Here is a 23869-nt window from a genome sequence, read left to right on the forward strand (position 1 = left end):
AACAGGGTACCTAGTGACGGGTTTTGACTAATTTTAACACTTTTCATTATGGAAAAAATTAATCTGTCATAGAAATATTTTTTAAATTCATGATTTATCATTAATATATATTTTACTATTTAATTTGTCTAGTTTTATTTATTAAACAAAAGGGCAATCCTTTTTAATAAGGGTATAATAATATATCACTTGCCACTTTCCCCTGCTCCATGGTTAATTTATTTTTTTATGTCTCAATATTTCGGGGGAGGGGGGGTCCGGCCCACCTGAATCCACCTCTCTACGCCACTGAATTTAATAGTTACTAACCCATCATCCGGCAAGGAGTGGAGCTTAATTAAAAAAACTCTGTAACCGCTTCAAAACATTGAACAACAACATTGACCATTACGAAACATGCTTCAAAATCAGTATCCGGCGTAAAAGGATGGAGGATGCGAATGGTTTTTACCACTCAGGGAACATGATAATCTTTAAAAAGCATACTTTTTCCATCCGTCCTATCCTACATTGAACTGAATTCAACCCAAAACAATGGAATTTAGCATAGGGCGAAAGGCCGTACTACCGATACAACAGCGGGCCATAAGACAGGGGGCATATCTGGCGCCGCAACAATACTTTCGTTCACCCTGGCAACCAGTAAAACGTAGCCGTACGGTGACATTATATCAATTGGATTATCCAAGCGATAGAGAGCGGATGCGATAGCATATTGTGGTGTCATAAACGAAGTTTAAACGCACTGGTTACAGTATAAAACAGTTACAGTGAATAATACATCAATCACTTGAGTAGCAGAGGAAGAAAATAGTCATCTCGCAGGGGTTTGCAGTGAGCTACAGCCGGCGGAGTTTCGACTTCTACCAGCAGAGTTAAAAAATAACTCCTGCAAATAACAGATTGCATTTATTTCCTGAAATAGAATCTCAGAATCGATTCCACTCCGTGGATTTGGAGTTGAACCAAAGAGGAGATCTCGCCATCTATATTTTCCGCTACGTACATCATGGAACGGTTATTAAAGAGAGTTGAAACGAATTTCTCTGGAAGTGTGCTAGGCAACAGCCTGGAAGAGAGGCTGGATTATGAATATATTGCCCACCTGGAGCACAGAAACGAGGGATTTGGTCGCGAAACTGCAAAATACAAAGCAAAAGGTGATTTGATAAAGGCAAAAGGCAGACGTGAGGAAACAAATCACACTGATACTCGTATTGAGGTGGTAAGTTGTCAGCTTTCCCCACCAAAAAATCCTGGCACTTCATATCGTTCTTTCGTGCCAGGTAAACGGAAGGCAGACAGCTGGGATGAAGAAAACGGCTACAAAAATGGGAACCTCAACGCCAAACGCTTCCATGGAGAAGGAGATGATGTATTTCCTGTCAACGTCGTAAATGAACGCTTTTATTTCGGCAATTATCTAGTTCTTCCATCGGAGAGAAAAGGTATCAAAAGGAAAAATGAAATTGATGGTGATTGTCTTCCTTTTCATGGGAACGATATCGTTATTGATGCACACCACTTCTTACCAAACCGAGTTCATGATTTTGATAATTCCGAAATGCTGCCTAAGAAGAAAAAATTGTGCATTAACACACAAATGGGATGCAATGACACTTTCGGCCGTGGTGAAGGTGATTTATCAAAACCAATGTATATCCCAGTAGAACGTCCTGATGCCCACAATAATTTATTTACGTTGGCTGAAGACGAGACAAAGGAAATAGATAGTGCAATGGACTGCGATAGCCCTCACCTTGACACCGAAGGTGACGCTATGAATGGACCGCGCAATGGAATGGACCGCGAGAACCCATACCATCATATCGATGGTGATGTTAAAAACGAAAAACACTTTCCCTCAAAACAACCTAGTGCATTCCAGCATCCTTATGAGCCAGCTGAGCAGATGGAATTTTGTACCAATGGAATGGACGCGATAAATGCTAGCTTCCAAGATGAATATGACTTTGGGTATTTATGCCAACGTGAGCCCACAGAAGAATGGGAAGAACGGGAAGGTGCGATGCCTAGTGACAGGTTTGCTGCTGATCCAGCAGCACCGACCTATCTGCGATCCGCTATTTACCAAAGACATTCATCCGAAAATGTAAGTACATAATTCAAATTGAATTAGAATACTTTTGCCGAGGGTAGAGGATTTCCTTTCTCTGAGGAACATACGAAGTATGAACAATGGCGATCATCGATTTCTGTGCGTGAGACCAGCTTTGAAAAGACGAAAACCTAGATTCCGCGGTAGATCTGATAGGGTGTTTATGACGATAGTGTTTTTTCATGTTGTTTCTTTCGATTGGAATTAGCATTTAAGTGAGTAACCACGAAGGAGGAGTAATGTTGATATTTCAATCAATATCGTAGATGAAGTAAGATGCAGGTATGAGAATAATTCATAGCAAAGTGCACAAAAATTGAAAAAAGAGATGAACTGCTAAAATCCATGATGGTGAAATAATTCAAACAAGTTCACACGCTCCCATTAACGACTTAATCGCACAACAAATTATTAGTCTTAACTTTATCTCTAATTCCAATGAGTCCAAGGCCATTGCAAATCATATTTGAATCCTAAGAAATGGTAATATGGTTTATCTTTACTGATTCTTACGGTATATTTTTTCAAGACGATAAAAGTTACAAAAATTACGAAAATTTGAAATTTTCACAAAGAGCTCGTTTACCATCATTTTTACATTTATTTTGATAACTTTTTAAATATGGAGGGATCAAAATTTTTCCGTTTTTAATTGCGTCACCCACTTCTCGAGTTCTTCGCGACGAAAATTTGATGGTTATCACCTTCTCGCACAAAAGTTGATGATGTTAACACCGCAATCAAAGCTCGACATCGCTTCTAAACTACTCCTTGACTCTGTGCATTTCTCTCTATTGGTTTGCATTCTCGCATGCAATCAGTGGCAGTTCCAGAGAGGTAGTATACAATATGAACTTAAATAACTGAAATTTTTTTAAGTTGCGAGTACATACAGGAGAGAATAGCCAGTAAAACGCAAATCACTAAAAAAGCACAAATTTACTATAAAAAAGTTAATTCCTTGATAAATTTTAAATTGGGCAACGTTAATGTGTTAAAACAAGCTTCCAAATCCTCATAATTTTCGTTACATCTCCGACCACCCCCTCCCCTTGTGCTGGGAAGTAACCCCCAGGATCGTACCTATGCTGTATCCGTCACTACTAGCGATAACTTCCCTTAATATATGTCTCTCCTGAAAACGAATTAATTAACAAGAAAATACAATGAAGTCACCAACTCGTGGAAACTGAGTGACAAATTTCGTGCTTTCTTACATTGAACTTAAAGGAGAAAAAAATACGCGGGAAGAATGATTTTTTCGTTGAAGCTTAGGTATCCAAAATTTATATAAAAAATTCTTTCAATGAGTGGCGACTTTCGATGTGAACGACACCATTCAAAATTTGTTTCTCATTGTACATTACAGATCAGCTAAACATTATCTTTAACAGTATGTTTTCTTTTTTTCACAGACGAAAAGCATGGATTACGGTAATGCATGTGAAGATGGAGAAAGAAGACATCATTCCCACAGCATTGTCGTTCATCCATGGTGGAATGAGACCAGTACCAATGCAGAACAGGATAACTGGGAGGAATGCTGGTGAAACTCAGTTGCGAGGAAGACAGCGGAGAGGTACATCAGATATGTCTTCCCATCTCCAAGAGTACGAATTGAAAATGCCTGAGAAGAAGAGGAACTCCTTGATAAGGGCATGCATCGAAGGGCTGATTCACTGTTTTAATATCACAATAGGTATTCAAGTTCCAAATTATATTACTTTGGTCCTTGCAAAATTGAAATTGTTAGTTGTCACGCATCTGTTCATACAATGACATGAAAAATTGTGTTAGAGCAGTAGATCATTCACGATGAACTGTACTAGGTTAAATAATATTAATCGAACGCTTTCGTTTTGGAGATTTTTCTATTCGGGCGTCAATGTTATTTTTCCCTGCATGGCCAAATTGTTCTACATGTCACGATGAATGTCACCAAAGGCATCGTCACAATATCACTCTGGCATGCCAAAACCAAATTTTGTTTCTTTTGATCTACCTCGGGATGCATTAAAATTTGATGACGTGGTTGGCTATATAATTGCATTGCATTTTAATTTTTTACCCTTATCCTCCCATTGATCTCCACAGATTATACATTCCAACGAATTTCATAATTTTCATAGCATCCAGTACGCGTTAATTTTTTTATCAACGACCCAGAGACCAATATCCACGTACTAGTTCAGGGATGGCGAACATGACGGCTCAAATTAAGACTCTCTCACGTAATCATTTTCAGAGATGGCAGGAGTGATCACAGGCCCTATTTCCGTCATTTTTTTCCATTGAAATTGCCATTACTGAACACTTTCGTGGAATCAACCACAGTATATTTTTTTCAATCGAATACATCGCAAATGTAGGTAAAACACGCAAAAATAGCGCGAGAATTTCGTATTTGCAGCCGTGGAGCGCTGGCCAGAACGTCCCAATCCATAGCCATGCAGTTACATGAAGAGTGGTAGTGGTTGGGGCTCTTGGTGTTATTACGCGTCTAAGGTTGTGCCTTATGGAAGTCTTGGGACGCCGCCCGAGCATGCGCAGAGCAAAGTATCTAGTGGGTTGACATCGCCGCGCCGCCCGGCGGCCGTATAATTTTGGTGATGCACTGATGCAGAATAACATGTTTTGGTAACCAGTTGACTTATTTTGCGTAAATTGTTTTATCGAATGAGTGATTGGCATGTAAAGAGGCCCTGTTGTAGCTGCGTTAATCGAGTTAGTGATTGTGTTTTAGCGTTAGTGAATAGAGTAATAGAAAGAAAAAACAGCGTTTCAGAATCAGCATTTTTCGTGATATCATAATTTCAAAGGCGGTCAAGATCCAAGTAAATTTAATGTTGAGACATTTAAATTTGCAGTTCCAATCATCACTGGTATAGAGCCTAAAAATAGCTTAATCGACAAGAGCGAATCACAAATAGTCCCGAATCGCAAAAATACTGGTTCCGAAGAAATAATCGCGGCTGTGGTTAATTGCCGTAATTTAAGAAATGAGATTCCCGATTTTCAGCATTAAATTCATGGTACGAAGTGTTACGTAATTATTGGAACTGAAAGTTGGCTAACGGGTGATGATTCAGACAATGAGATCTTCCCATAATATTTCACCGTTTATCGGAAAGAAAGAATTAATTGTGCTGGAAGCGGAGTATTTATAGCTGTAAAGAAATCAATCGTAAGCCAAGCGGTAACCGAGACTGAGACCAGCGTTGAATTTGTGTGGTTTACAATTACATGCCCAAAATCCAAAACAATGTTAGTTTGCTCGTATTACACACCTCCCAACTCAGATATAACATCAATTGTGGGATTTGAAACCCAAAAAAACTGCATAGCATCCTGAAAGAAACTTCATTGTAGGTAGAAATTTCAACGTACCTTCTATAGATTGGCATACTATAGCTTCATTCCTGGTGGGAGTGATAAAGTGATTTGCGAAGCGTTATCAAAAGTTTTATACTAAATTCATTCAAATAGCATCCGTGCATAAACAGAGGAGAAAGTATTCTTGATTTATTAGCGACAAATATACCTCATCAGGTTACGAACGTGAACACCGTTTAAGGAATAAGTGACCATAGAGTTGTAACTGCAAAGTTTTCTCTAAATACCACTGAAAATTTAAAAAAAAGAAGGTAAAGTTTTCATTTTTAAAAGGGCTGATTTTGATAGGTTCAAGAGTCATCTGAAATGTGCTTTCTCCGCATTTCAGGAATCAATAATGAAATTAAATGTAGAGGGTGTTTGGAAAGCTTTTCTTTCGTTCGTAACTTCGGGAATAAATAGCTACATCCCTAGTAAAACATAAAAGAAGCTAGCCAATGGAGATGGTATGACGCGGAAGTGAGAAAATCATTGAGGCGACAGATAGCGTGCCATGCTAAAATGAAAAAAGTCAGCACGGATTCATCCGCTATTGAACGCGAGTCAATAATTTAAAAATATAAGTTGTCTAAAGCCGCCACGAAGGAAGCGTTCAGGAATGCATTCACGAAACACTTGTAGACCAGCAACGGGATAATCCAAAGGCATTTTGGTCTTATGTTCGGGAAGTTCAAGGTAGGAGATCTACCGTATGTTCGCTGAGAAACGATAATGGAGATGTGTTGACAAACAGTTCCGATAAAACCATTTTATTAAATTACTACTTAAAGAGCGTGTTCACCGAGCCTTCTGAGAACTCATCCGAAACAGTTGACAATGGTTGACAATATCTTCACACGAAATATGCCGCCTATTGACATTAGTGCGCACGGAATAGAAAATATATTGAAATCGCTCAGTCCAAATAAATCATCTGTTCCAAACTAAATCCCGTCTCGCGTATATAGAGAACTAGCCCTAAGGCCCAGGTGGAAATAAAGTGGTGTATGAACTCTTTCACGCGAAATAAAGCGACCACTATTAATAATTAAGAAATTATGGTCGAATGGATATCATCCATTTCTTCTACATTTCAATAACTTTTGATTAATCAAACCTAAATATTTCTATTTGGAAATCTCATGGCCTCGCCTCCTGATTTTACCGCTAGCAACGTAAGAAGAACACTTACTGGCTCATCAACCTGACTGTAACCCCGTGGGGAATTGTGAAAACGGAATTGCCACCAATGGGCGCCACAACAGTAGGGGTGAATGAGGCGCATGTCCGCGGCTTGTGGATTGAATTTCGGTCACATTTGTGCGAGAAATTAGTTGGGATCAATCCCTAAACGTATGCAGGAAGTTGTAGAGACAGCGAGTACGCTGATACACATTAATTAATTGAAAAAATTCTATAGTTTTAAGTATTAAGCACCTATACCACCGCGAAAAAAATCATCTCACAGCAAAATCACGTGAGAGCCCGAATAAAAAGTCTGAAGACATGGGTGCCAGTGGCGAAGCGAGGAGGGTGGGTGTTTGAAAGATATAACCCTCCTCCCAGATCTTTGATAAATTTTTAAGTTCATTACCTTTTACTTGATTGAATTAATATTACTTATAGAAAAGTGTAAGGAGTAATAAAATGGCCCTCAGAAAGCCTTAAAACTCACTATTTGAACATTATATCTTTAAATAATTCTGGGGGAGAGCCACCACACCTTCCGCTTACCCTGACGGGTATTTTATGCCCCCAGTATCAATTTAAAAAAAACCCACGCCTCAATTGCTGGCTGCGCCCGTGATGGGGAGTCATCCATTATGATTTGAAATATGTGTTAACATTGGTATTATCAATAAACTCGGTTGTTTCAGACTTAACTTTGTGAAAATCCATTTTAAGCAATTAAAACGGCATGCTACTTTTTCACACAGTTTATTTAAGACGACCGGTTTCGTCGCAGAGGCGACATCTTCGGGTACAGAAATCGTTATTTTTATAGCAATAGCAACCAAATAACAACAAAAATACCGATTTCTGTGCCTGAAGATGTCGCCTCTGCGACGAAACCGGTCGTCTTAAATAAATTGTGAGAAAAAGTACCATAACTTTTAAATTTTTTATTGATAGAATAATTATTCTAATGATTGTAGTCGTTAAAAATTCAGTATTAACTTGTTCTATATTCATCTGCTTAGAATATGTCGATGTTGCAAATGTCTATTTTAAAAAATGAAATAAGTATGGTTACATCGTACTCGAACCGTCTTAGAATTTCATCGCAACTGCCGACCGTGGTGAAGGTGAAGGAGCCCGAAAGAAAACACTCCGACGCACAGTGGGCTAAAATCGAAAGAAGATAATATAAAAATATAAAAAAAATGAAGAGTTAGGGAGTTGAAAATATCCCACAGTGAGCATAACAGGCCGAAGGCCTTTTTCGGGGGGGCCTAGGGGGGGCAGAGCCCCCCCAGCGAGCAAAGCGAGTTTTAAAATACATCACTCAATTTGCTACCATTAAAATTGATGTTATTTCAAGAAAATTTTTGACCAACATTCATTGAAATAGATATCCTGACCCGATTTTAATGGGATAATATTTGAAAATTTTAGTTGAACGCAAGGCGAAGTGCTTTTAAGGATCAATCCATTATTAATTTCACTATCAACATTATCAAAAAATATGCTAAACCAAAATTAAAACTTATTGCCATTAAAAACTAATTCTCAATTCATTAAAACGGCATTAATAGAAGTAATAGAATTAATAGCTTAGAAGTATCAATCCACTATCTCGTTACTTAAAAAAATCAAAAAAATTCAAAATAAATGCTTGTAAATAAATATCCTTCATTCTTAAAATCCGCATTTCTTACCTGATTTTAACGAGATAACTTTAAAAAAGTTGAGACGCATAACGAACATTATGCTAATAGGTATTAATCCATTTCTCTCGAATATTTCAAAAATATCACATGATATGCTACCGAAATATCAAATTTATTGCTAGCAAATAGCCATTGATTAAATGCGTATTTTTAGGCCGATTTTTTACGGTTAACTTTTGAAAGGTAAAGAAAATTAGCACAAAAAATGCTTAGAGGTATCAAGGATTACAGTCGTTATTTTCGAAAATATCGCAGAATATACGACTAAAAAATTGAAAATTGTTTCTAGCAAATAACAATCCTCCATTCATAAAATCCGTACTTCTAACCTGTTTTTCACGGGAAAACTTTTGAAAAGTTAAACGATTAACACCCAATATGCGCAGAAGCATCAATCCATTTCTCTCGTTACATTCGAAAATATCACACAATATGCAAATACAAAACTCCAATTTATAGCTAGCAAATAACAACATTCCATTCCTTTTAATCCGTTTTTCCTGGCCAATTTTAACGAGATAACATTTAAAAAGTTATAACGAAAAACACCCAATATGGTTAGAAGTATCAATCCATTTTTCTTATTACTTTAAAAATATCTTAGATTAAGCTACTACAAAATTCAAAATAATAGCTACCAATAACCATCCTCCATTCATAAAATCCATATTTCTCGGCGGATTTTCGTCGGATAGCTTTTAAAATGTTAAACAAATATGCCTAGAAGTAATAAATCATTTATCCCACATGCTTTTAAAATATCACAGAATATGCTACTACATAATTCAAATACTGATGGATAATAACCATCCTCCATTCACGCAATCCGTATTTCCAACCCGTGGTTGACCAGATAACTTTTCAAAAGTCAAGCCAATAACTACACAATATGCTTGGAAGTTTCAATCCATTTTTCTCGTAACCTAGAAAAATATGGCAAAAATACTACTACAAATTCAAAAATATTTCTAGCAAATAAAATTCCTCCATTCACAAAATTCCTATTTCAAGGTAGACTCCCACGAGATAACTATTAAACACTCATGACGATTAACACTCATGACGATTAACACCCACTACGTTAGAAGCATCAATCAATTTCTCTCGATACTTTTGAAAATATAACAGAAAATTCCAGCAAGAAAATTTAAAACTAATGTTAAAAGGAAAACATCCTATTAAAAATATCTACACGAGATATTTTTTTAATAAAGTAAAGACGATTTTCAATACATATGCTCACAACTAGCAAAAATAAAATATAAGCAAATAGGTACTTAAAATATTGCGTGATCAATGAAAAAATCGGCATAACTTAACAGATTTTCAAAAGATAATCCTCTTAAAAGTTAAGACCATTATTAACAAACAATCTAAGAAGTAAAAATCCAATTTTCTCGATACTTTGAAATGTATCACGTAATATGCTAAAACAACATTCAAAATTATTGCTAGATAATAGTCATAAAATACGTATGTAAATTACCCTTTTGAACAAAAGTAGACCATACAAAGTTCAAAATATGGTTACTAAATAAACTTCCATCGTCCGTAAAATCTCTATTTTTTGGTAGATTTTCAAGGGACAATTTTCAAGTTGTATAGACGATTTACACCCAATGTGGTTAGAAGTATCAATCCATTTTTCTGATTACCTTTAAAAATATCGCCGAATATGCTACCACATAACTCAAAATTATTGCTAGCAGTTATCAATCCTCCATTCATTAAATCCTTATTTCTTAGTAGATTTGAACGAGATAAATTTAAAAAGCCAAACGGTTGATACCCATTATGGTATGAAGTATCAATCCATTTTTCTCATTCCCTTCAAAAATATTGAAGAATATGCTCCTGCAAAACTAAAAATATTTACCACCAAATAACAATCCTACATCAATAAAACCTGGATTTCTAGGAATATTTTCAGGAGATTATATTTATAAGGTGAAGAAAATTTATACCCAATATTAGGAAGTGTCTATCTATTTTTCGTATAAAATTCAAAAATATCACAGAATATGCTACTAACTAACGCATAATATTGACAGCATTTAAAAATCCTACATTCATTAAATGCGTACGTCAAGGTCTATTATAACGAGATAAATTCGAAGATGTGAAAACAATTTATACTAACTATAGCTAGAAATGTCCATCCATTTCATTATTACTTTCAAAAAGGTGACCGAATATGATTCTAAAAAACGCAAAAGTTTTGCCAGCTATGAAAAATTCATACAATCCGTATCACTGGGTAGATTTTAACGAGATAACTTTGAATAGGTGAACACAAATTATCCTCAGGATGTTAAGAAATGTACATCGAATTTTTTTATTACTTTCAAAAATGTCACAGAATATGCTACTAACAAAAGCAAAATTATTGCCAGCAATTTCAAAATCCTCTATTCAAAAAATTCGTCCGTCCGTGTAGATTTTAACACGATAACTTACAATTGGGGAACGCAGTTTATCCTCACAATGTTTAAAAATGTACATCAATATTTTTTATTACTTTCAAAACTGTCATGGTACATGCTACGAACAAACGCAAAATTATTGCCGGCAATTAAAAATTTTCCATTCATAAAATCCGAGCGTCTGGGTAGATTTTAACGAGACAACTTCCATTAAGAGAACACAATTTATACTGACTATGGTTAAAAATTCCCATCCATTTTTTATTGCTTTCAAAAATGTCACAGAATATGCTACTAATGCACGCTAAATTATTGCCAGCGATTAAATTCCTCCATTCATAAAATCTGTTAACCTGGTTAGATTTGAATGAGACCACTTTGAATAAGGAGAGACAATTTATCCCTACAATGTTTATAAATATGCATTTATTTTTTTATTCTTCTTTCAAAAATGTCACAGAATATGCTACAAACAGACGCAAAATTATAGCCAGCAATTAAAATTCATCCATTCATAAAATCCGTTTGTCCGTGTAGATTTTAACACGATAAATTTCAATAGGTGAGCACAATTTATCCTCGTAATGTTCATAAATGTAGATCGATTTTTTAATTACTTCCAAAATTTTCATGGAACATGCTACGAAGGATGCAAAATTATTGCCAGCAATTAATAATCTTCCATTCATAAAATCCGTTTGTCTGGGTAGACTTTCACGAGATACCTTTGAATACGTGAAAACAATTAAGACTCACTATGGTTAGAAATATCCATCCATATTCTTATCACTTTCAAAAATGTCACAGAATTTGCTATTTATAAAAGCTAAATAATTGCCAGTGATTTAATTCCTACATTCTTATAATTTGATAATGTGGGTAGATTTAAATTAGACAATTATGATTAGTGAAGACAATTTAACTTAACAATTTTTATAAATATACGTCCATTTTTTAATCACTTTCCAAAATGTCACAGAATATGCTACTAACAAAAGCAAAATTATTGCCAGCAATTAAACATCCTCTATTCATAAAATCCGTCTGATGGGTAGTTTTTAACGAGATGACATTGAACAGGTGAACACAATTATACTCACTATGGTTAAAAATATCCATCCATTTTTTGTTACTATCAAAAAAGTCACAGATTATGCCACCAACAAACGCAAAGTTTATTGCCGGCAATTCAAAATTTTCCATGAAAAAAATCAGTGTGTCTGGGTAGATTTTTTACGAAATGACTTTGAAAAGTTGAACACAAATTAGACTCACTATGGTTATAAATATCCACCCATTTTTATATTTATTTCAAAAATGTCATAGAATAAACGCAAAATTATTGCCAGCAATTAAATTCCTCCATTCATAAAGTATGTATATCTGGGTAGATTTTAACGAGATAACTTTGAATAGGGGAACACGATATATCCATACAATGTTTAGAAATGTCCATCCATTTCTTTTTGTTACTTTCAAAAATGTCACAGAATATGCTACTAACAAACGAAAAATTATTGCCAGCAATTAAAAATACTCCATTCCGAAAATACTATTTTCTGGGTATATTTTAACGACATAACTTTGAATAAGTGTACACAATTTAGACTCACTATGATTAGAAATATCCATCCATTTTTATATTCTTTTAAAAATGTCATATAAACACTTAATACTACTTACAAACAGAGTAGATTTTAACGAGATAACTTTGAAGAGGCGATCACAATTTATACTCACTATGGTTAGAAATATCCATCCGTTTTTTTACTACTTTCAAAAATGTCACAGAATGTGCTAATACAAAATTTAAAATATTGATAGCAAATATGCCACCTCTATTCATAAGACCCTCATTTAAATTACATTTTAAGGAGGTAACCATTATAAAGTGAAGACGGTTAAGACGGTAATTTGTAATTAGCAATCCATTTTTCTTCTTGATTTCAAAAATACTACAGAATATGCTGCATCAAAATGAAAAATGTCTTCTAGCTAATAACCAACCTTTATTCATAAAATCCGTATTTCTAGGTAGATGTTCACAAGATAACTTTTAAGAAGTGAAGACGATTAAGACCCAAAATGGTTGGAAGTATCCTAATCTAAATTTTCATATGTGAACTTTCGCTATACAAATTTTCATGGTCAAGGTTCTTTTGTCCTTGTTTAACATTCCAAACCCATTATCAAATCAGCAATTGGTGTATCTGAGTACTATTTTTTACAACCTCCATAATCATAATCAGTTTTTCTGGTGATATGAAATACCAATTATTGTGTTCAAGCCGTCACTTAGTATTGCAACACTTTACTCCTTCTTTAGATATCTTCACGTTTACTTTATGAATATTTGGGGATCTCATAAGAATTTAAAACGACTTTGAGTTTTTGCGCCGCTTTTCCGCTCATTTTCGATATTTCTATTGCTCTCAAGAGAGACATGTGCCTCCCGATGTCTGCGAGAGACAGTATTCTCAGCAGAGGACAGTTGTAGAGGATTGAATGGATATGAATGTGATATAGGATTTAAGGGAGGAATATTTGGGAGTGAAAAAGCTTCTCCGCCTTCAGCATTTATTTTCTCTCCCGGAGTATCCTCTATTTTCCATTTCCTTTCCTCTTTAATTTGGAGAAAATCTGTCTGTTACCAATGCAGGTAGGAAAGCAGCCTCACTAAACACGTATAGACCAAGTGAGTAAATGCCTCAAGTCTATAATCCCTTTGCTGCATTTCCGACAGTTGTTTTTTTTTCAAACATTTAAGATGGCCAAAGAATGTTTTATCTACTGGCTGAGCGTTATGTAAGCTATGAGAAGGTAAAATAAAAAATACACGGATGAATTGAGTCTTACGAAATGTTATAACGTGGGAGATATTTTATTTAAAATCAGCAAAACTGGATCATCAAAAAAAGTTAATCTTAATTTTCATATGTGAACGTCATTTAATTTATTGTCGGCATTTAATTGGTTGTCGGCATTAATTTGTTGTCGTCATTTAATTTATTGGGGCATTAAATTTATTGTCGGCATTTAATTTGTTGTCGGCATTAATTTGTTATTGACAATAATTTGCTGTCGGCATTAAATTTATTGTCGGAATTTAATTTGTTGTCGTCATTTAATTTATTGTCGGCATTTAATTTGTTATCGGCACTTAATTTGTTGACGGCATTAATTTGTTGCCGTCATTTAATTTGCTGTCGGCATTTAATTTGTTGTCGGCATTAATTTGTTGTTGACATTAATTTGCTGTCGGCATTAAATTTATTGTCGGCATTTATTTTGTTGTCGGCATTAATTTGTTGTCGGCATTAATTTATTGTCGTCATTTAATTTATTGTAGGCATTTAATTTGCTGTCGGCATTAATTTGTTGTCGGCATTTAATTTTATGTCGGCATTTAATTTGTAGTCGGCATTAATTTGTTGTCGGCATTAATTAATTGTCGTCATTTAATTTATTGACGGCATTTAATTTACTGTCGGCATTAACTTGTTGTCGGCATTTAATTTAATGTCGGCATTTAATTTTATGTCGGCATTAATTTGTTGTTGACATTAATTTGTTGTCGTCATTTAATTTAATGTCAGCATTAAATTTGTTGTTGACATTAATTTGCTGTCCGCATTAAATTTATTGTCGGCATTTAATTTGTTGTCGGCATTAATTTGTTGTCGGCATTAATTTGTTGTCGTCATTTAATTTATTGTCGGCATTTAATTTGCTGTCGGCATTAATTTGTTGTCTGCAATTAATTTAATGTCGGCATTTAATTTTTTGTCGGCATTAATTTCTTGTTGACATTAATTTGTTGTCGTCATTTAATTTACTGTCGGCATTTAATTTGTTGTCGGCATTATTTTGTTGTTGACATTAATTTGCTGTCGGCATTAAATTTATTGCGGCATTTAATTTGTTGACGGCATTAATTTGTTGTTGACAATAATTTGCTGTCGACATTAAATTTATTGTCGGCATTTAATTTAATGTCGTCATTTAATTTATTGTCGGCATTTAATTTGTTGTCGGCATTAACTTGTTGTCGTCATTTAATTTGCTTTCGGCATTTAATTTGTTGTCGGCATTAATTTTTTGTTGACATTAATTTGCTGTCGGCATTAAATTTATTGTCGGCATTTTATTTATGTTGGCATTTAATTTAATGTCAGCATTTAATTTGTTGTCGGCATTAATTTGTTGTTGACATTAATTTGTTGTCGTCATTTAATTTAAGTCGGCATTAAAATTTGTTGTCGGCATTAATTTGTTGTTGACATTAATTTGTTGTCGTCATTTAATTTTTTGTCGGCATTAAATTTATTGTCGGCATTTAATTTGTTGTCGGCATTAATTTGTTGTCATCATTTCATTTATTGTCGGCATTTAATTTGCTGACGGCATTAATTTGTTGTCGGCATTTAATTTAATGACGGCATTTAATTTGTTGTCGGCATTAATTTGTTGTTGACATTAATTTGTTGTCCTCATTTTATATATTGTCGGCATTAAATTGTTGTCGGCATTAATTTGTTGTTGACATTAATTTGCAGTCGGCATTAAATTTATTGCGGCATTTAATTTCTTGTCGGCATTAATTTGTTGTCGGCATTAATTTGTTGCCGTCATTTAATTTATTGTCGGCATTTAATTTGCTGTCGGCATTAATTTGTTTACGTCATTTAATTTGTTGTCGGCATTAATTTGTTGTTGACATTAATTTGCTGTCAGCATTAAATTTATTGTCGGCATTTAACTTGTTGTCGGCATTAATTTGTTGTCGGCATTAATTTGTTGTCGTCATTTAATTTACTATCGGCATTTAATTTGTTGTCGGCATTAATTTGATGTCGGCATTATTATGTGATTGACAATAATTTGTTGTCGTCATTTAATTTGTTGTCAACATTTAATTATTTGTCGGCATTTAATTTGTTATCGTCATTTAATTTGTGTTCGGCATTTAATTATTTGTCGGCATTTAATATGTTGCCGGCATTAATTTGTTGTCGGCATTAATTTGTTGTCGGCATTAATTTGTTGTCGGCATTTAATTTGTTGTAGGCATTAATTTGTTGTAGGCATTTAATTTGTTGTCGGCATTTAATTTGTTGTCGGCATTTAATTTCTTGTCGGCATTAATTTGTTGTAGACATTAATTTGCTGTCGGCAATACTTTTTGGAAGGCATTTAATTTGTTGTCGGCATTTAATATGTTATCGGCATTTAATTTGTTGTCGGCATTAATTCAATGTAGGCATTAATTTGCTGTCGGCGTTAATTTGTTGTCCGCATTAATTTGTTGTCGTCATTTAATTTGTTGTCGGAATTTAATTTGATGTCGTTATTAATTTGTTGTCGGCATTAATTTGTTGTCGTGTTTTAATTTGTTGTCGGCATTAATTTGTTGTCGTCATTTAATTTGTTGTCGGCATTTAATTTGTTGACGGCATAAATTTGTTGTTGACAATAATTTCCTGTCGACATTAAATTTATTGTCGGCATTTAATTTAATGTCGTCATTTAATTTATTGTCGGCATTAAATATTTGTCGGCATTAACTTGTTGTCGTCATTTAATTTGCTTTCGGCATTTAATTTGTTGTCGGCATTAATTTTTTGTTGACATTAATTTGCTGTCGGCATTAAATTTATTGTCGGCATTTTATTTATTGTTGGCATTTAATTTGCTGTCGGCATTAATTTGTTGTCGGCATTTAATTTAATGTCAGCATTTAATTTGTTGTCGGCATTAATTTGTTGTTGACATTAATTTGTTGTCGTCATTTAATTTAAGTCGGCATTTAATTTGTTGTCGGCATTAATTTGTTGTTGACATTAATTTGTTGTCGTCATTTAATTTTTTGTCGGCATTAAATTTATTGTCGGCATTTAATTTGTTGTCGGCATTAATTTGTTGTCATCATTTCATTTATTGTCGGCATTTAATTTGCTGACGGCATTAATTTGTTGTCGGCATTTAATTTAATGACGGCATTTAATTTGTTGTCGGCATTAATTTGTTGTTGACATTAATTTGTTGTCCTCATTTTATATATTGTCGGCATTAAATTGTTGTTGGCATTAATTTGTTGTTGACATTAATTTGCAGTCGGCATTAAATTTATTGCGGCATTTAATTTCTTGTCGGCATTAATTTGTTGTCGGCATTAATTTGTTGTCGTCATTTAATTTATTGTGGGCATTTAATTTGCTGTCGGCATTAATTTGTTTACGTCATTTAATTTGTTGTCGGCATTAATTTGTTGTTGACATTAATTTGCTGTCAGCATTAAATTTATTGTCGGCATTTAACTTGTTGTCGGCATTAATTTGTTGTCGGCATTAATTTGTTGTCGGCATTATTATGTGATTGACAATAATTTGTTGTCGTCATTTAATTTGTTGTCAACATTTAATTATTTGTCGGCATTTAATTTGTTATCGTCATTTAATTTGTGTTCGGCATTTAATTATTTGTCGGCATTTAATATGTTGCCGGCATTAATTTGTTGTCGGCATTAATTTGCTGTCGGCATTAATTTGTTGTCGGCATTTAATTTGTTGTAGGCATTAATTTGTTGGAGGCATTTAATTTGTTGTCGGCATTTAATTTGTTGTCGGCATTTAATTTCTTGTCGGCATTAATTTGTTGTAGACATTAATTTGCTGTCGGCATTAATTTTTTGTAGGCATTTAATTTGTTGTCGGCATTTAATATGTTATCGGCATTTAATTTGTTGTCGGCATTAATTCAATGTAGGCATTAATTTGCTGTCGGCGTTAATTTGTTGTCCGCATTAATTTGTTGTCGTCATTTAATTTGTTGTCGGAATTTAATTTGATGTCGTTATTAATTTGTTGTCGGCATTAATTTGTTGTCGTGTTTTAATTTGTTGTCGGCATTAATTTGTTGTCGTCATTTAATTTGTTGTCGGCATTTAATTTGTTGTCGTTATTAATTTGTTGTAGGCATTAATTTGTTGTCGGCATTTAATTGGTTGTCTGCATTAATTTGTTGTCGGCATTAATTTGTTGTCGGCATTTAATTTCTTGTCGGCATTTAATTTGTTTCTTTGTTGACATTAATTTGTTGTTGGCATTATTTTGTTCGGCATTTAATTTGTTGTCGGCATTTAATTTGCCGACGGCATTAATTTGTTGTCGGCATTTAATTTGATGTCGGCATTAATTTTTTGTCGGCATTTAATTTGTTGTTGACATATATTTGTTGTCGTCATTTAATTTGTTGTCGGCATTTAATAATTTGTCGACATTTATTTTTTGTCGGCATTAATTGGTTGCCAGCATTAATTTGTAGTCGGCATATAATATGTTTTCGGCATTAATTTCTTCTCGGCATTTTATTTGTTGTCGTTATTAATTTGTTGTCGGCATTAATTTGTTGTAGGCATAAATTTGTTGTCGGCATTTAATTTGTTGTCGTTATTAATTTGTTGTTGACATTAATTTGTTGTTGACATTAATTTGTTCGGCATTTAATTTGTTGTCGTTATTAATTTGTTGTTGACATTAATTTGTTGTTGACATTAATTTGTTCGGTAATTAATTTGCTGTCGGCATTTAATTTTTTGTAGGCATTAATTTGTTGTCGGCATTTAATTTGCTGTCGTTATTAATTTGTTGTTGACATGAATTTGTTGTAGGCATTAATTTCTTGTCGGAATCTAATTTTTTGTCTTTATAAATTTCTTGACGACATTAATTTGTTGTGAGCAGTTAATTTGTTGTCGTTATTAACTTCTTGTCGGCATTTAATTTGTTGTCGGCATTTAATTTGTTGACGGCATTTAATTTAATGTCGGCATTTAATTTGTTGACGGATTTTAATTTAATGTCGGCATTTTATTTGTTGTCGGCATTTAATTTATTGTCGGCATTGATTTGTTGTCAGCATTTAATTTGTTGTCAGCATTTAATTTGTTGTCGTTATTAATTTGTTGTCGGCTTTAATTTGTTTTTGGCATATAATTTGTGGTCGGCATTAATTTTTTTGTCGGCATTAATTTGTTGTTGACATTAATTTGTTGTCGTCAATTAATTTGTTGTCGGCATTTAATTATTTGTCGGCATTTAATTTGTTGTCGGCACTAATTTGTTGTAGGAATTAATTTGCTGTCGGAATTAATTTGCTGTCGGCATTAATTTGTTGTCGTCCTTTAATTTGTTGTCGGCATTTAATTATTTGTCGGCATTTAATTTGGTGTCGGCATTAATTTGTTATGGGCATTAATTTTCTGTTGGCATTAATTTTTTGTCAGCATTAGTTTGTTGTAGTCAATAAATTTGTTGTGGGCATTTAATTATTTGTCGGCATTTAATTTGTTGTCGTAATTTAATTTGTTGTCGGCATTCAATTTTATGTCGGCATTTAATTTGTTGTCGGCATTAATTTGTTGTTGACATTAATTTGATGTCGTGATTTAATTTGTTGTCGGCATTTAATTTGTTTTCGGCATTTAATTTATCGTCGGCATTAATTTGTTGTCAGCATTTAACTTGTTGTCAGCATTTAATTTGTTGTCGTTATTAATAATTTATTGTCGGCAATTAATTTAATGACGGCATTTAATTTGTTGACGGCATTAATTTGTTGTTGACATTAATTTGTTGTCGTGATTTAATTTGTTGTCAGCATTTAATTATTTGTCGACATTTAATTTTTTGTCGGCATTTATTTGTTGTAGCCATAATTTGCTGTCGGCATTAATTTGTTGTCGGCATTAATTTGTTATCGTCATCTAATTTGTTGTCGTCATTTAATTTCTTGTCGTCATTTAATTTCTTGTCGGCAATTAAACCTTTGTCGGCATGTAATTTTTTCTGCATTTAATTTGTTGTCGGCATTTAATTTGCTGTCGTTATTAATTTGTTGTTGATATGAATAATTTGTAGGCATTAATTTCTTGTCGGCATCTAATTTGTTGTCATTATTAATCTCTTGACGACATTCATTTTTTGTGGGCATTTAATTTGTTGTCATCATTTAATTTGTTATCGGCATTAATTTGATGTCGGCATTTAATTTGTTGTCGGCATTTAATTTGTTATCGGCATTTAATTTGTTGTCGGCATTAATTTAATGTAGGCATTAATTTGCTGTCGGCGTTAATTTGTTGTCCGCATTAATTTGTTGTCGTCATTTAATTTGCTGTCGGAATTTAATTTGTTGTCGTTATTAATTTGTTGTTGGCATTAATTTGTTGTCGTCATTTAATTTGTTGTCGGCATTAATTTGTTGTCGTCATTTAATTTATTGTCGGCATTTAATTTGTTGTCGTTATTAATTTGTTGTCGGCATTAATTTGTTGTCGGCAATTAATTTGTTGTCTGCATTAATTTGTTGTCGGCATTAATTTGTTGTCGGCATTTAATTCCTTGTCGGCATTTAATTTCTTGTCGGCATTTAATTTATTTCGTTGTTGACATTAATTTGTTGTTGGCATTATTATGTTCGGCATTTAATTTGTTGTCGGCATTTAATTTGTCGACGGCATTAATTTGTTGTCGGCATTTAATTTGATGTCGGCATTAATTTGTTTTCGGCATTTAATTTGTTGTTGACATATATTTGTTGTCGTCATTTAATTTGTTGTCGGCATTTAATTATTTGTCGGCATTTATTTTTTGTCGGCATTAATTGGTTGCCGGCATTAATTTGTAGTCGGCATATAATATGTTTTCGGCATTAATTTCTTCTCGGCATTTTATTTGTTGTCGTTATTAATTTGTTGTCGGCATTAATTTGTTGTAGGCATAAATTTGTTGTCGGCATTTAATTTGTTGTCGTTATTAATTTGTTGTTGACAATAATTTGTTGTTGACATTAATTTGTTCGGCATTTAATTTGTTGTCGTTATTAATTTGTTGTTGACATTAATTTGTTGTTGACATTAATTTGTTCGGTATTTAATTTGCTGTCGGCATTAAATTTGTTGTAGGCATTAATTTTTTGTCGGCATTTTATTTGCTGTCGTTATTAATTTATTGTTGACATGAATTTATTGTAGGCATTAATTTCTTGTCGGAATCTAATTTGTTGTCTTTATTAATTTCTTGACGACATTAATTTGTTGTGAGCACTTAATTTGTTGTCGTTATTAATTTCTTGTCGGCATTTAATTTGTTGTCGGCATTTAATTTGTTGACGGCATTTAATTTAATGTCGGCATTTAATTTGTTGTCGGATTTTAATTAAATGTCGGCATTTTATTTTTTGTCGGCATTTAATTTATTGTCGGCATTAATTTGTTGTCAGCATTTAATTTGTTGTCGTTATTAATTTGTTGTCGGCATTAATTTGTTTTCAGCATTTAATTTGTTGTCGGCATTTATTTTGTTGTCGGCATTAATTTGTTGTTGACATTAATTTGTTGTCGTCAATTAATTTGTTGTCGGAATTTAATTATTTGTCGGCATTTAATTTGTCGACGGCACTAATTTGTTGTAGGAATTAATTTGCTGTCGGAATTAATTTGCTGTCGGCATTAATTTGTTGTCGTCCTTTAATTTGTTGTCGGCATTTAATTATTTGTCGGCATTTAATTTGTTGTCGGCATTAATTTGTTATAGGCATTAATTTGCTGTTGGCATTAATTTTTTGTCAGCATTAGTTTGTTGTAGTCAATAAATTTGTTGTGGGCATTTAATTATTTGTCGGCATTTAATTTGTTGTCGTAATTTAATTTGTTGTCGGCATTTAATTTAATGTCGGCATTTAATTTGTAGTCGGCATTAATTTGTTGTTGACATTAATTTGTTGTCGTGATTTAATTTGTTGTCGGCATTTAATTTGTTTTCGGCATTTAATTTATCGTCGGCATTAATTTGTTGTCAGCATTTAACTTGTTGTCAGCATTTAATTTGTTGTCGTTATTAATTTGTTGTCGTCATTTAATTTGTTGTCGGCAATTAATTTAATGACGGCATTTAATTTGTTGTCGGCATTAATTTGTTGTTGACATTAATTTGTTGTCGTGACTTAATTTCTTGTCAGCATTTAATTATTTGTCGGCATTAATTTGTTGTAGCCATAATTTGCTGACGGCATTAATTTGTTGTCGGCATTAATTTGTTATCGTCATCTAATTTGTTGTCGTCATTTAATTTCTTGTCGTCATTTAATTTGTTGTCGGCAATTAAATCTTTGTCGGCATTTAATTTTTTCTGCATTTAATTTGTTGTCGGCATTTAATTTGCTGTCGTTATTAATTTGTTGTTGACATAAATCAGTTGTAGGCATTAATTTCTTGTCGGCATCTAATTTGTTGTCTTTATTAATCTCTTGACGACATTAACTTGTTGTGGGCATTTAATTTGTTGTCGTCATTTAATTTGTTATCGGCATTAATTTGATGTCGGCATTTAATTTGTTGTCGGCATTTAATTTGTTGTCGGCGTTTAATTTGTTGTCGACATTAATTTGTTGTTGGCATTAATTTTTTTCGGCATTAATTTGTTGTCGGCATTTAATTTCTTGTCGGCATTAATTTGTTGTAGGCATTTAATTTGTTGTCGGCATTTAATTTGTTGTCGGCATTTAATTTGTTGTCGGTATTAATTGGTTGTAGGCATTAATTTGCTGTCGGCATTAATTTGTTGTCGGCATTAATTTGTTGACGGCATTAATTTAATGTCGGCATTTTATTTGTTGTCGGCATTAATTTGTTGTCGGCATTAATTTGTTGTCGGCATTAATATGTTGTCAGCATTTATTTGTTGTCGTCATTTAATTTGTTGCCGGCAAATAATTATTTGTCGGCTTTTATTTTGTTGTCGTCATTTAATTTCTTGTCGGCATTTAATTTAATGTCGGCATTTAATTTGTTGTCGGCATTAATTTTGTTGACATTAATTTTTTTTCGTCATTTAATTTTTTGACGGCATTTAATTATTTTTCGGCATTTAATTTGTTGTCGGCATTGATTTGTTTTAGGCATTAATTTGCTGACGGCATTAATTTGTTGTCGGCATTAATATGTTTTCGGCATTAATTTGTTGTCGTCATTGAATTTGTTGTCGGCATTAATTTGTTGTTGATATTGATTTGTTGTCGTCATTTAATTTGTTAACAACAACAACAACAACTTGAGACGCCGAGCAGAGCGGACGTGTTTCGACTGCGCTCCCGAGCTCATCACTTTCAAGTGTTTCTATCGGAGTATTTGCGAAGTTTTTTTTTCTGTGAGTGCTTCGGAATAGTTGTTTTTCGTTGCGGGATACCTCACGTAACCCTAGTGTTCAATTTTTAATTGAATATGTGCTTAATTTCACCGAAAAGTGACTCAAAAACACTCTCGTCAAATCTTGGATCCCGTTTCATTACCCATCCTCGCCGACACCTCGGAGTCGGTGAGAGAGGAAACGAGAAGACCAGCAAAGTGCTCTTTTTTTCATCGAGACAACAATTGTATCGGATATACTGCAATTTTCAACTCACCAGACATTATGTGGAAGATGATCAGCCCACCGCATTCACCAAGGAGGATGTCTCCGTCTTCCAGTCAACTCGGCGACACGACTAACGATAGGAGGGTAAGAAGTGCTCCGTCGTCACCTCAGAGACGTGCTCAGGTTGCCACTACAGCCCCTCCGATTAATTACAGAAGTTCACGTAATCTGTCATTATCCCTGGAGTCACTAAATGACGAAATAAAATCGCCGACGACAGTATTACGCCGCGAAGGCGGTATTTTAACTACCACAGTAAGGCGCATTCCGACAACTATCGGTGTCCGCTCACTCCCTTTCTCTTCTATCACTGGCAAAGTTTCACCGACCGAAATTAATTACGGAATTCATAATTCATTTGTCCATGCATGTGGTGGAGCCATAGATACTCAAAGTTCCGATGCCCGTGACGTAAACCGTCCCCCGGACACCGCTTTCCCCATTACTCAGGCGACGAGGGAGGGGGAAATCACCTCTTCAGCTGAGACGAGGCCACGCTCGCTCGCGGCGAGCGCAAGGGGAGGGGGATCGAGTGCGGTAAGCGGGGCGGACCCTATTCGATGCGAAGGCGAAGCCGCGAGCATTAACGAC

General features: G+C 34.0%; 1 protein-coding gene across 1 annotated transcript; it reads left to right on the forward strand.

Annotated features, from left to right (window-relative positions):
- The first annotated feature begins 778 nt into the window (after positions 1-778).
- Positions 779-3811, forward strand: LOC124163710. Its single transcript, XM_046540777.1, has 2 exons — positions 779-2113; positions 3535-3811. The coding sequence occupies exons 1-2, from the start codon at positions 1010-1012 to the stop codon at positions 3667-3669; spliced, it is 1239 nt and encodes a 412-aa protein (XP_046396733.1). The 5' UTR covers positions 779-1009; the 3' UTR covers positions 3670-3811.
- The last annotated feature ends 20058 nt before the right edge of the window (positions 3812-23869 follow it).

Source organism: Ischnura elegans, chromosome 8, assembly GCF_921293095.1.
Source record: "Ischnura elegans chromosome 8, ioIscEleg1.1, whole genome shotgun sequence".
In the NCBI taxonomy this organism is placed as follows: domain Eukaryota; kingdom Metazoa; phylum Arthropoda; class Insecta; order Odonata; family Coenagrionidae; genus Ischnura; species Ischnura elegans.